Source organism: Micromys minutus (assembly GCF_963924665.1).
Source record: "Micromys minutus genome assembly, chromosome: 27".
Classification (NCBI taxonomy): Eukaryota; Metazoa; Chordata; class Mammalia; order Rodentia; family Muridae; genus Micromys; species Micromys minutus.
In genome coordinates, this window is record NC_137962.1 from 9,350,005 (window position 1) to 9,364,138 (window position 14,134).

Here is a 14,134-nt window from a genome sequence, read left to right on the forward strand (position 1 = left end):
AGAACAATAGCTTCCTGTTTAATTGTTTATAAAGCTTGTATACATCTGAAATATTTTATAATTATTATTTTCGCAATAAAAATATATTATGTAAATATTTATAACTTTATATAGATTCAAATCAAGTGATTATAGTTGTGATTCACTTAAAATAAATACCACAAAAAATTCAGATTCATAAGAGATCAATTAGAGGGTTATTAATCACATTTTAAAATGTATTCACTATGTAACTCACAAAATAGAATGTTCCATGATTCAATCAGAATTATTCATTTTATTATTGTGTGATTTGCATTTAACTTTTCTAAACTATTTCTGCCTTTGAAATCAAGGTACACCTGTTAATTCATCTTTTCTGTACATGTTTAGAGAGATTTCTCTAGGGATAATTTCAGATGCAAATGCCAGTTGCTGGTTAGAAAAAGCAATTTTTCTAAGGGAAGAAATTCTTCTGCAATCATCATCGTGGGATATTCATCTCCAAGCCAGCCAAGCTTACTGTGCTGTTATGTTCTGGAACATAACTGATGCTGTGAACACCTTGGGGAGAAAATTGTGCTGGTATTGTAATGGGAGTTAACAAGAATTCAAACCACTGATAAACACACCAAGCAGCTTGGATGCCTGTGTTCCAATGCCCATCGAAGCCTGGGTTGCTCTTTTTGTCTTCACTGCCATTTTCTTCCTCGAGTTTCCTCTGAGCTTCCTCTTTCTCTTTGGCTCGTCTAAGGCAGTAAGCTTTCTCCTGCTCTCGGATTTGCTGTTCAACTGCTGTGTAGTTCTGCAGTGCCTGGATCCTTTCGGAACGCTCTATTTCTTTGCCATCCAACCACTTAAACAAAAAGCAACAGACAAGACAATTAGTCCATCCAAGCAAGGTGATTGCTGCCTGTTACACTAGCACTCGGTGGCTGAGACAAGAGGATTTCTGGGACCATAAGGCCACACTGTGTCAACTTGCAAAGAAGAAAAACAGAAGGGAAAGAAGTAAAGAAAGAACAAAGGATTAGCCCCAAGTTAATTTTTATTGGTATATTTTAAATTAGAAATACTGATGCTATAACAACAAAAACTAAAACAAAGTAATTAACAGGAAATCAGAAATATTGGCCTAAATCAATGCTTATTTCATAAAAGTCATACAGAGTTTACAAAGCACCCTTACTGGAAATAAGTAGGGTCTTCTGTCAAAATAATTCATGACAAGCTCTCAAAATATTTCTATTAATTTTATAACTGCTCACTATATTAAGTTGTTGGTGCTTAAATCAAATCATAGCTCCTGAAACAATAGAATTCTCTAAGACTCGTCATGGAAAGGACTTTACACAAGGAGCTCCAACTCAAGTCAGCTCCTGTGTCGCCTTGGGTATGTTAACAAAGTGTTCATTGTTATAGACAGTGTTTACATGATAGTTACATAGTTTTTCCAAATTAAAATGGAAATAGAGGGTGAGAAGTTGGCTCAGTCAATAATGTTCTTGCTGCACAAGCAGGAGAACTGTGTTCTACCCTTTGTGTCCATGTAAAAACCCCAGTGTGGTGGTACACATGTATCATTCCAGCACAGTGGAAACTCTTTGGCCAGACAGCCAGCCTACCATAACTGGTAAGCCCCAGGTCCCATTGGCAGACCCTGAATAAAAACAAACAACAAGAACACACAGTTGGTCCTGAGGAGAAATAACACTTGAATTAGTCCCCTGGCCTGTATCTACATACACGCACACCCATGTGCCCCCGACATGAAAACACAAGGGCATACATGCATGCCCTTCCCAATACACATAAGCAAAAGAGAAAAACAAAAATGCTAACTAAAATACAAAATGTCAAAGCTTCTGGTACAAAGAGGTCTATTAGACTAGTCTCTTCTGCAGGAAGAGGTATGGGGTTCAGATTTGATGCTCTTGACAAAGTCCTTGGTGCCTGTGATCCAGGCATTGTGAATGTCACCTCATCTGGTCCAAGAACCTTAGTTGTGATAGAGTTAAGCCATTGAGTTACAAAGAGCCTATAAGCTCAGGCGCAAGCTTCAGAGCTGGGGAAGGAGGTGAAGACTGAGGGTGTTGAAAACCCAGGAAGTGGCCATAAACACAAAGTGAAGAGTACCCTCTAGAGGTAGCAAATAGCAAGGCACAGGTCTGTCTATGGCTCCTCCCTCATACGTCCCATGACTATAGCCCTGACAACTACATTTCTGCCCAGGGAATTATTTCTGATCTCTGGCTTTTAGAACACTAAAGTGAATTTGCCTGTTTTATGGCACTAAATTTGTGCTAATCTGCTAAAACAGGATATTACAAAGTGCATTTAATGAGATACAAATTTTGTGTAGTATAAAACTTTCAACTACTGAGATAAGTCATCTTACATATCAAAATTCTGATAAAAAGATTAGAAAACATGTTTTCATGAGACTCGCACAGCTGCTATGCATAAGCTGTAGGTTTAGTTTTGAGCTTCCTGGCAGCCAAAGTAAAAAAGAAAAATGCCATTAGTTAGATATTTGATTTTCACTACCTTTAATTTCAAGATATATTATTTCTGGCTTTCATCTAATATTTAGCTTGGAAACATACCTTTAAAGTGGAGCATCATAATGAATATCTCGAGAAACATTTCATGCCATTTGGACTGAAATACATTAGAAGAGCGCCAGGCTTTTCAGAGACTCTTTTTTTCTAACATTCTTCTATGAAGACTGGGGCCATGTTAATAAGTTCGCCTCCAGCTTCAGCTATAGCTTAAGGTAAGAAACAGTTGTGGTACATTTTCCCAAAGATTACTCTGTTAGAGTTAAAGTCAAATCAAGTTAGGAAACTGAATAAAATCATGGCATAAAGAAAATAAATCCCTGTAACAAGCACATTGCATAAATCTTCAAATAAATATTAGTATATTCATATAAAGGGAGATCATAAAATATTAACATAAATATGAACTAAGCATATTGGATTGGACTGGGAGATTCTGGCTAAATAGAAGTTTGTAACCTAGGATTTTGATTAACTTAGGAAAGCAAGATGCTGTTCTTGGTTATATCTGGAACACGTTTGCCTATTTGACTTATAATGTCTTTATAAATGTCTTATACTCAGATGTACTGTTTCTAAGAGCATGACAAAAGACCCCTCTATTACCTTCAAGACTAGAGACTCATACAGAGAACTAGTTTTATATTTGGCCCTGTGTCCAGGGAACACTGCCTTAAGCACTCCATTTATTTGAAGATTTCTGGTAGGCATTGTTCAAAATTGACTTACGTTTTCTCCATTTCAAACAAGCCCTTCTAAACTTGCCTAGACAGCAAGGGCAATGGAAGCTTTACATTTCCTGACCTTCCTCTAGACAGGGTCCCCATATCTGGAACAGCAGTGTTCACGGTTAGTGATGACACCTTGAATGTGTCTTTGCTACTGAAAACTGTGCGTGAGCCCACACTGTTGGCAACTGAGCATGCGTCCATACTTACCGGTGATACTGCATGTGCCTGTGCTTACTGATGATAACTGTGCGTGGGTCCCTGCAGAGAAAAGCCACTGAGCTTGCCTGGGGCTTCATTGGGATCCTCTATAGGAACAACCAGCATCCATCCAGAAATGAGAAAAATAACCCAAAACACTTGCAGCTTACAGGTGGGATCGTGAGTAGCACTGTGCTGTGTGCTACCAAGCTCAGTGCCCACTCAGTACCCTGGGTGCTTCAGACCTGGGGAAAGGGGAGAACTCTTATTGAAGATTGGATCTCTTTGTAGTGCCTCTAATTTTTAGAGTCTAAGTTGACCTTTTAATCCCGGGACCTCAAAATCTGACAATTTGGAGGACATAGGGACATTGTGGGTATAATTCATTTAGGAAAAATATCATATTGGAGTGGCACGGGCACAATATCATATAACTGGTGTCACTACAGCAAGAATGCCATGGGGAGAAACAGAGGCCTAGGAGCACCCGGAGAAAACTGGGGCAGAGGTCAGAGCAATGAAAGCATGCGTCAGAGTTAAACTCCTTAGGGAGGAGATAGGCCTTGACTCTCCCTAATGGACTTGAGAGGAACCCAACTCAGCCTATTTTCCTACAACTTCTCTTGGAACATTTGTGCTCCAGAGCTATGTGACAAATCTGTCATTTAAGTCACAGATAGACTGTGCATTTCACACAGCAATCCTAGAAAACCAGTGCATTTACTGCTAGAGTTCCCTTCAGACAATATTAGAGACTCTCAGTGAGGTGGTCTGCTTCATGTGTAAGTATCAGTAAACACATTACCAGCACTGCTTCCCACAGGTACTGACTAACCTGAGCGAGGGCTGACTCCTGGAAGGCTTGATCTAATTAATGGTTTACACTAACTCAGAGCAGCAGCAGCTCTGTGTGTGTGTGTGTGTATGTATATATATGTGTGTGTGTGTATGTGTGTGTATGTGTGTGTATGTATGTATGCATGTGTGTGTATGTGTGTGTATGTGTGTGTATGTGTGTGTATGTGTGTATGTATGTGTGTGTATGTATATGTGTGTGTATGTGTGTGTATGTGTGTATGTGTGTATTTGTGTATGTGTGTGTAGGTATGTGTGTGTATGTGTGTGTGTATGTGTGTGTGTATGTGTATGTGTGTGTGCTGGACAGTGGAGGCTCAGAGTCAGACACAGGGGGTGCAGGGCCCTTGTGTTCCATGCCAGGCATGTCAGGCCAATCAGGGAGGGGCGATTCTGTAAGCCCCAATGTCCTATGTCTGATGTGCTTCACTGCCTCCTTTGTAGGACTGGGACATCAAAGACACAGTTCCCAGAGTGCCTTGCACTACTCTCCTTTGTAGGACTGGGACATCAAAGACACAGTTCCCAGAGTGCCTTGCACTACTCTCCTTTGTAGGACTGGGACATCAAAGACACAGTTCCCAGAGTGCCTTGCACTACTCCCCTTTGTAGGACTGGGACATCAAAGACACAGTTCCCAGAGTGCCTTGCACTACTCTCCTTTGTAGGACTGGGACATCAAAGACACAGTTCCCAGAGTGCCTTGCACTACTCCCCTTTGTAGGACTGGGACATCAAAGACACAGTTCCCAGAGTGCCTTGCACTACTCCCCTTTGTAGGACTGGGACATCAAAGACACAGTTCCCAGAGTGCCTTGCACTACTCTCCTTTGTAGGACTAGGACATCAAAGACACAGTTCCCAGAGTGCCTTGCACTACTCCCCTTTGTAGGACTGGGACATCAAAGACACAGTTCCCAGAGTGCCTTGCACTACTCTCCTTCGTAGGACTGGGACATCAAAGACACAGTTCCCAGAGTGCCTTGCACTACTCTCCTTTGTAGGACTAGGACATCAAAGACACAGTTCCCAGAGTGCCTTGCATTACTTGTTGCCATTTTCAGTACATGGTGACTCCTCACAACTCTGCCCTGGGCACAGCCGCATGGACAAGCCCAGCTGGGGTGACCATGTGGTTCCAGTCTAACCCTGATTCCTCCCGGCTAATGACTAATAGCCTCCATCTCTAGGATCCAGGTCTAGCAAGTTCTTCTTCACATCACTCATTTTCTAGAAATACCTCATGCACTGATGACCATTTAGTGTGTGTGTTAAAATGACTTACCTCTTATTCTAGATTCAGTTGTCCACCTCATTTCCATAGCCTAAGAAATTTTACATGACAAGGACACTGGTCTAGAATCTAGCAGCTAGCAATTTCTCAACCACAGGAAACACTGAGGATGAAGGAAGAAATACCTTTTGAGAACTAAGCCAATGGATGCCACAAAACCACTGTATTTCTGTGTTCTTGTTACAGATGCCTAGAGCCACACGTAGGCCAAGAACTTAGTACTTCTGTGAAAACTAATATTCTCCCCTTTACTATTCTCAGTTTAATACTTTTTTGGAATCATAATTTTAATTAAATAATAGGTTTAAAATGATTCCAAATAATATTAGCTCCAAAATCATTAGATTTGGGGGATATGATGGCAAAATATGACTGTTTTATGATACACAATTTGGCTTTAACCATTGTCCCTGACTTATAATTCCTTCCTCAAAGTGAATCATAGAAAAATCTATAATATCCCTGAATTCAGGGGATCATAGCAAAATTCTCTAGCACTGGGTAGCCAGCTCAGCTAGTATAGGCTCAGCTGGTATAGTGCTTGCCTTGCAAGCATAGAGACATGATCTGATCCCTAGAGCTCACATAAAAATGCCAGGCATACTCCTCACTGCATTTAGGGAAGCAGATGCAGGGAGACCCCCGGGCTTCACTGACCACCCTGTCTAGTCTAATTGGTGAGCTCCGGGCCAATGAAACACCTTGCCTCAAAAGTGGTGGAGGGTGTCCCAGAAAATGACACTGAAATTGTTCTCTGACATTTACACACACACACACACACACACACACACACACACACACATACACACACACACACCTGACCTTTTAGTCCATCATAAGTCCATCCTCATTTCAGAAGCTTCCTGCTCCATACTCTTTGAAGAAGGAAAGGGGAAGAACCTCAACTGTATGTCCTATGGTACCATAAACCCAAAAAGATGGTATTCAAAGGACTTCCTTGTAACTGGCGACATGCAGGTCTCTGGAAAGCAGCAAGCTCAGACAGGGCATGAGAACTCCCAGTTCCCTCTCCCAAATCACACCTGTGCATCTCTTTAACTGTGTCCTTTACATTCTCCTTCCTAATAAACCAAACAGTATAAGAAAGTGTCTCTCAAAGTTTTGTGAGCTGTTCAATTGAATTAATTAAAACTGCAAAAGGATCAAGGAAAACCTGAATATAAGTTGAAAATGCAGATTAAGAACTGCTAGGGTTCATGTCTGGCACCTAGCCCTGGGAGGCGATCTTGCAGGCTTGGGACCAGATCTAAACTCCTTGTAGTATCACGACTGAACCAGATGAAGAATACCCAGCTGCTGAAGAAGTGACGTAGTATTTGATATACACACAAACCCCTGGCACATTCCATGTCAGGAATACTATTGTTCAGATATGAGAACAGAGGGGGAAATGGAAGCAAACTAGAATCACAGAAGAGACCACTGGTCCTCACATGATTGTCCTGAAGTATATCACCCATGACCCTTCAGACCCAGCTCAGAAGTCTTGACAATGAGGTGTGGCAACCTGTTTACTTGGTTTGACTGGCAATTTTGGCAGTTTTGAGGCAGGTCTCCTTGCATAGGCCCGGGTGGCTTGGACTCACTGTGCAGACAGGACTAGCCTTGCTGCAGTCCCATTTCTTCTCCACCTCAAGTTCTAGGATTGCAATGGTGAGTGTCCCTAACAGTGAAGGTGCACCTCAAAAGATGACTCAGTTGGTCAGAAGATGGTTACTGCCAGCGTTTTGATGAGTCAATAGAGAAATCAACTACTTCCCTTTTAATGATTTGTTAAAGTTTCAAAAAGGGTTGGAAATCAAATAATAAAACTTGACTCTCTAGAATACTCCAATCTCTAAAGCAGCAATTTTTGCCTAACAATTCCAAGAAACCAGGAATTCCACTGGCTGCTTCTTCTCATCTGTGTATTTCCTTCTATCTTCCCCTCCCTTTTTGCACCTTTACTCTGAGCATACCTTTAACTGTTGCAAGGTCACCACCACAAACTCCCTGTAGCCATCGAAGTCAGCACACGGGTTACCCATCAGGAACAGCTCCTTCAGATGAATATTGTGTGTCAGGGTTTTAATGCTGCTCAATTCTCCAATGAAATTCACAGTCAAGTCAAGTTTTGTCAGCCACTCACATCCTGTTAAAGAGAAAAAAGAAGGAGAAGAATGGGGGTAACAATGGTAATAAATTTGTACAGTACCTGAGAGCTTCAATAGACATGATAACCAGAACACAGGAGGCACTCCCCTCGGATGTGCCTACATATGTCTCCTGAACGCTCTGTAGTTGTTGCTGCACTAGGGGAAGACAGCCTGATTTATGTGGCAGCCCTTGTAGCCTGGTTCAGTAAAGGCTGTTTTTCCTTGTGATTTAATGATGCTTGTGGGGTGACAAAGCAAACTGGACAGCCTTCGATATTAAATCCAGACAGCCAGAGGATCCCGGCCCTATGCAAACTTAGTTCTCCAAACTTCTATAGTTCCACCATACCCCATCGTTTAGATTACACTATTTTTTCTCTTGTTTTCTGATGGCCATGTCAATAAAATGGACTTGACTCAGATTGGCTCATAGCTCTGCAACCTTGTTCAATTTGGTGAGTTTTATCCCATTTCTCAAAATTGTATAATGGCACTTAATTATTACATGATGGTTTTCTTCCCCCCTTCACCTTTCCTTGGTCTCAGCTCTTGACTCCACCTTGTTCTGGGCAGGAGATCATTTACAAGGTCAGCTTATCAGTTGCTATATCACTGATAAGAATTACACCCCTCCTCCCAAAATTTCTATCTACGAAACCTGCTATGAGCTCTGTAATTTTAGTTTTTACTTTTACATGAATTATTTTTCATGAAAGTAATTTTCGAAACTTACTCAAAACAGAATGTGTGAAAGGCAGAAAGGACAGAAAGTAGATAAATGATAGAACACTCAACAGCCTGCCAGGCCACAGAGCAGGGAAGTGTCAGAAACTGTGACAAGTGCATGGAGACACGGGGGACTGTGTGGAAGAGCTGCTGTGGTTGTGGCCAGAAATGTGAACATTAAACTAAAAAACAGATGTAAGAAATAGTGACTAGACAAGTGCAGAAGGTGAAGTTCTTGGTAAAAACCTACTATCATCCAACAAATGTGTGATAAGGGAACTGCAGGATCATTCCTGATGACATTAAAACCAACTCATAAAAGTATGACAAGAGACAGGATGTTCACATAATTTTCTAATATAGTCCCATCAATTGCTTATTAACTAAAGTATAAAATATGGAGCAGGAGAGTGACAAATTAGATACTCACTGTCCTTTGGTACTTTTGTGACATTTAGACATTCTCTAATGTTTGAATTCTCTGCATGACTTTTGTCCTTTCTGGTATTTTCTTGTAATGTGAATGAATACTTACAACTTATTTCCTTCTGTCATTATATTATCTGAGCTCCCTGGATACCAGGGGATGGTCTTTAAAAATGGATTTGCCTATTACATACAAGACTGTCTTTAGTACAGTGCAAAAGCTTAAGACATCCGGGTGGAAGAAAGAAGAAAGGGAGGAGGGGTGGGAGAATGGTGGAGGTAGAGGAGGGGTGGATGGAGCAGGTTGGACACCAAAGAGGCTTGTTAGTTGGCCCGATGAAAACTAAGGAAAACACAACTTTAGAGATATTGGATCAGCTGAGGGAAGGGAAGAGCACTGACAAGGCTGAGTGTACATCAGTCTTTTGGAGCCACCAGACAACTGTGACTGTTACTAACTGTTGTACAGATGCCACGGTCAATACATCCACGGCACAAAACATGCTGGCAAGTACATAAAACTAGCCTCATGGTCAGTGTCTGAAAGTGGGAAATCATGGATGCAGAGACATGGGGATCTGAATCCACATCCTCAGAACACACATGAAATCTGGGCACTACAGTACTGAACTGGGATCCCACTCCTGGAGATAGGGTACAAATGGGTAGATCCTGGGGCCTCACTAGGCAGCCAGTCTAGCTGAAATGGCAAGTTCTGAATTCAGTGCAAGACCTCATATCAGATAGAGATATAGAGATAAATGAGAAGAGAGAGGGGGGAGAAGAGAGGAGAAAAGAAGAGAAGGGAAGGGAAGGGAAGGGAGGGGAAAGCAAGGCAAGAAAGGAGAGGAGAGGAGAGGAGAGGAGAGGAGAGGAGAGGAGAGGAGAGGAGAGGAGAGGAGAGGAGAGGAGAGGAAGGGAGAGGAAGGGAAGGGAGGGGAGAGCAGAGACAGGAGGGCAGGAGAGGGGAGAGCAGGGCAGGGCAGGGTAGGGCTAAAAAGGGAAGGTAAGAGAAGGAAGACCTTTGACCTCCACATTTGTACACAGACAAAAACTTGCACACTTGTGTACACATACACACAAACACACACACACACACACACACACACACACATACACACACACACACACACCTATTTAAAACTGATTAACCAAATGCTGGGGGTCTTTTCATTCCACCATTACCAAAACATTAAGAATGAGGGTTATGAAACCTGAATCACAACATGGAAAACTGATGCTCAAAGTGACAAAACTAAGATTTAACCCTGTTCGTGGACAGATGGAAAAATAAGCAGGTAACGTGATAAAAACAGTGGTCTTAGTGAGAGTAAGTCATTCTTTGCTTCAAAACTTGCCAATATGACTAAATCTGATATTTAATATAGACAATAGAAAAATTCATGAAAGTGACAGAAAGCTAAGACATGGTTTCTATGTTTTTCTCTGATATCCTACTATGAGAGAAGATAATCAAATGTGCTAAATGCATATATTGAAATGCCACAGTGAAACTATTTTTATGACTAATGCATTTTAATGAAAATCTTAAATGGCTGAGGACATAGTTCAAGTGTGTGAGGGACCTGTGCTTTCAACCCCCAGAATCCATATACAAAGCTAGGCATCACCATGCTTGTGTGCCTGTAACTGTACTGCTGGCGAGTGGAGACAGGAGGATCATTTGTTTTTACTGGCCAGCTGGCCTACCTAAAAAAGAGTAAGTGCCGAGTTTAATAAAAATGCCTGTCTTGATAAAAAGCAAGAGGAGGGTATTTGAGGGCGTCCTTTGACCTCCATGCATATATGGGCCCACACACATATATGAGTATATATGTATTTAACATATAAGTGAAAGGATATCAAAATGATGTTATAGGCATAAAATGTTCTTATTACCTATATCAGTGTATTATCTAATCCAAACACCATGCCTATAGGAAAGAGATTGTGCTAACTGCCATTTAAGGTCGGTTGCTGATGGCGACATTTGGCTTTATAATATTGCTTTCATAATGGGAGTTGGCATCTAGTTCTGCTCCCTCTCCCTGTACCTAGCCTGATCTGAGAGACTTCCTAACTAAGTACTGCTGAGTCTCTCTTAGTGCTGGGATGCTCACCAGTGCATAGACTGTAGACATGAATAAAATATGGCATGGAACTTCTTAAGTATGTAAAATTTATGTTCCAGTTGAAATGCAGAAAACACGCATTGAGGCCTGCTCTTGAAATGCTAGAACACTCAGAGACCAGATGAAAACTCTGACTACACTAATCCACTGACCTGTCAGGGTTTTAGCTGATGCAGAAGTAAGAGAGGAATCATTAGCCTTGTGCCCTGAAATTCTGACTTAGAAAACTGTGGGGCGGGATTGTCTGTTAGGGCATGGAGCTTCATTTAGCCTGTTTCTTCACTGCATTAGGGAACTGGGATTTCAAAGTATATGAAGCAAGAAATCACCAATTTCTCATAGCTCCTGAGTGGGTGAGCTGAGGCTTGAACTCAGATCTGCTTTCCTGAGAAGCATTTCAGAACTGGCATATCAGAGTCTCTGCCAGTGTTGGCCACTTTACAAATATCAACACTTCATCCTCCTCCTCCTCTTCCTCATCATCATCACCACCACCACCACCACCATCACCACCACCACCACCATCACCACCACCACCACCATCACCACCATCACCACCACCACCATCACCACCACCACCATCATCACCATCACCACCATCACCATCATCACCATCACCACCACCACCATCATCACCATCACCACCAACTTCATCACCATCATCACCACTACCACCATCATGTTAAAGTTCCTATAAGGACACATATCTGAGTATCTTTGTCACCACCAAGCCAGGAGTGGCCTAGGCTGAACTGAAGTTGAATCCACAATGGTGGAAAGAGACACTCTTTTTTTAAGACAATAAATTTGGTTCATCTTATCTTTAAGTTTAAACATATAATGCTCTATAATCTTGGTTTAACAGTATATTAGTTTCTACATATTACATATGTATTAAATTGTGTATTTTCATGATAGAGTCACCCATTAAAAGGGTATGATTAAAGCTGGCTTAAAGAATAAGTGAGCTGTCATGTAAAATTAACCTACTGTCTACTTCATAAACTAATATGAGTTTAAGGCCAAAAGTCTCACCTCCAACAGCACCAACAGTATCTGATTGCCCCTAATCCCCAAACAATAGAGAGGGGTAATGGTGGGGGGCGGAGAGAGGGGGTTCTTCAGGTAGGTGGGTTGGAAGGAGCAAATAAAAAGAACTGCTGGGCTGGAGAGATGGCTCAGTGGTTAAGAGCACTGACTGCTCTTCCAGAGGTCCTGAGTTCAAAACCCAGCAACCACATGGTGGCTCACAGCCATCAGTAATGAGATCTGATGCTCTCTTCTGGTGTGTCTGAAAACAGCTACAGTGCGGTCATATAAATAAAGTAAATAAATCTTTAAAAGAAAGGAACTGGCAACTCCAGGTCTATACTGACAGAGCGTTAAATTTTAACAGAAAAAACATGGCCACAGTGCGCAGGAGCTCACTGGTCATGTTATGAGTTCTGGTCTGTGAGGTGGAGTTAAGCAGTCCTCCTCACCCAAGGGGACAAGCTCTTTCCCAAAGACTGCTGTCCTGCGCATGCAGACCCCACACTGGCTCTGAGTGCACAGCGTGTGATGTCTGCCCAACAGGAGGACTGTAAGCTGAGCTCCCCAGGGAAGGGATGCATTTGTGTTGATTGCACTGCTTGACTGATGAGAACCTGATGACTGGAGAGATGGAAGATGGCAGACAAGAAAGCCCAATTGTCTGAGCGATCTTCAGTCTCTTCAAAGGCCTTTAACACTTTCCTTCTGTATCTGATCCAGTGTCCTCTCAAACACCAGGCAAAACCTTCCGAATGTGCTAAATTAGCAGACCGTAAGTTTTCAGTAACTTGAGGCCGCATGGTTCTCCCTGTTTTTCTGTAACCCACTGACCTAATGTCCCCAATGATGCATCTGATACATGGCTTTACTCAGTGATGTAGGAGCTCATGGATGCTTCCGCTATGAACACATCACCTGGAGAAAACATTCTAGGTCATTTCTAGGCTATGGCCCTCCCACTTGGCTCAGAATAAACACTCTTTTGTTACCTGTAGGGTGAGAACCAGGTGTGCTGGCACTACTTTGCACTGACTTTGGAAGGCTCTGCAAAACTTTAATGCTATTTTTCTTTCATGTAAAAATAGCCTGATTTCCAAAATTTCAGCAAGATGAAAATTTCATGGTTTACATCTTTGCTATAGTTTTAAGGATGAAGGTCCCAACACTCTCCATGTGTTCATAATAGTTTTAAAAAACACAACAAGTTTTCACTTTGCTTAGACTTAGCCTAAATGTAAAGAATTAAACCATGTTTTCCATGTTATAGATAAGCATGTGGCCAAACTTGACCAACCATCTCTGCCAAGGGAAGTATTCTCTCCTCCCCCTTTGCCTTCTAACCTAGAAAAGGCCATCTACTGACTCAGGCCTCACAGACACTTAGTGCCCTTCTCTTTCCTCCAGGTTAGGGCCTGGTGGTTCCAGGAGAGGCACAACAGGCACCCCATTCTCCCCTGGTGAATCCTAAATGGAGAACAGAGAAGAGGGGAAAGGAAGATAAAGACAGGTTTCTTTGTTTTGCTTTCCCCTTCTTCTCCCCTTCCCCCTTCCCCCTTCTCCCCTTCCTCCTCCTTTCCTTCCCCCTTCCCCCTCCTCCCCTTCCCCTTTCCCTCTCCTCCCCTTTTCCCCTCCTCCCCTTCCCCTTTCCCTCTCCTCCCCTTTTCCCCTCCTCCCCTTCCCCTTTGCCCCTCCTCCCTTTCCCCCTTCCTCCTCCCCCTCTTCCCCCTTCCTCCTCCTCCTCTTCCCCTCCACCCCTTCACCCTCCTCCCCTTCCCCTCTTTCCCTTCCCTCTTTCCCCTCCTCCCCTTTCCTCTCCTCTCCTTCCCTCTTCCCCTCCTCCCATTCCTCCTCCTCCTCTTCTCTGCCCTTTAGGTAAAGAAGAGAGGAGGGAAAGGCCACCGTTCCCTTTGCAACATCCGACTGAGATTCGCTGTAGCAGATGGACTGACTCATCCATCCATTTTCCTCTTCTCTTCTTGCCCTTCAAATCAAACCAAAAGTGCACACGTGCCAGGAAAAAAAAAAAAAAGGTTCTTTTTTCTCT

At 42.5% G+C, this 14,134-nt stretch overlaps 1 protein-coding gene across 1 annotated transcript in view; it reads right to left on the bottom strand.

Moving 5' to 3' along the window:
- Window positions 1–14,134, bottom strand: part of DNAAF11 (dynein axonemal assembly factor 11) — a gene marked incomplete at both ends in the record, with an annotated part of 100,362 nt that overhangs the window by 64,844 nt on the left and 21,384 nt on the right. Inside the window, 2 exons of the mRNA XM_080939436.1 lie at window positions 612–835; window positions 7,598–7,770. Coding sequence (XP_080795562.1) covers window positions 612–835; window positions 7,598–7,770 — 397 coding nt within the window. The remainder of the gene's footprint in view (window positions 1–611; window positions 836–7,597; window positions 7,771–14,134) is intronic.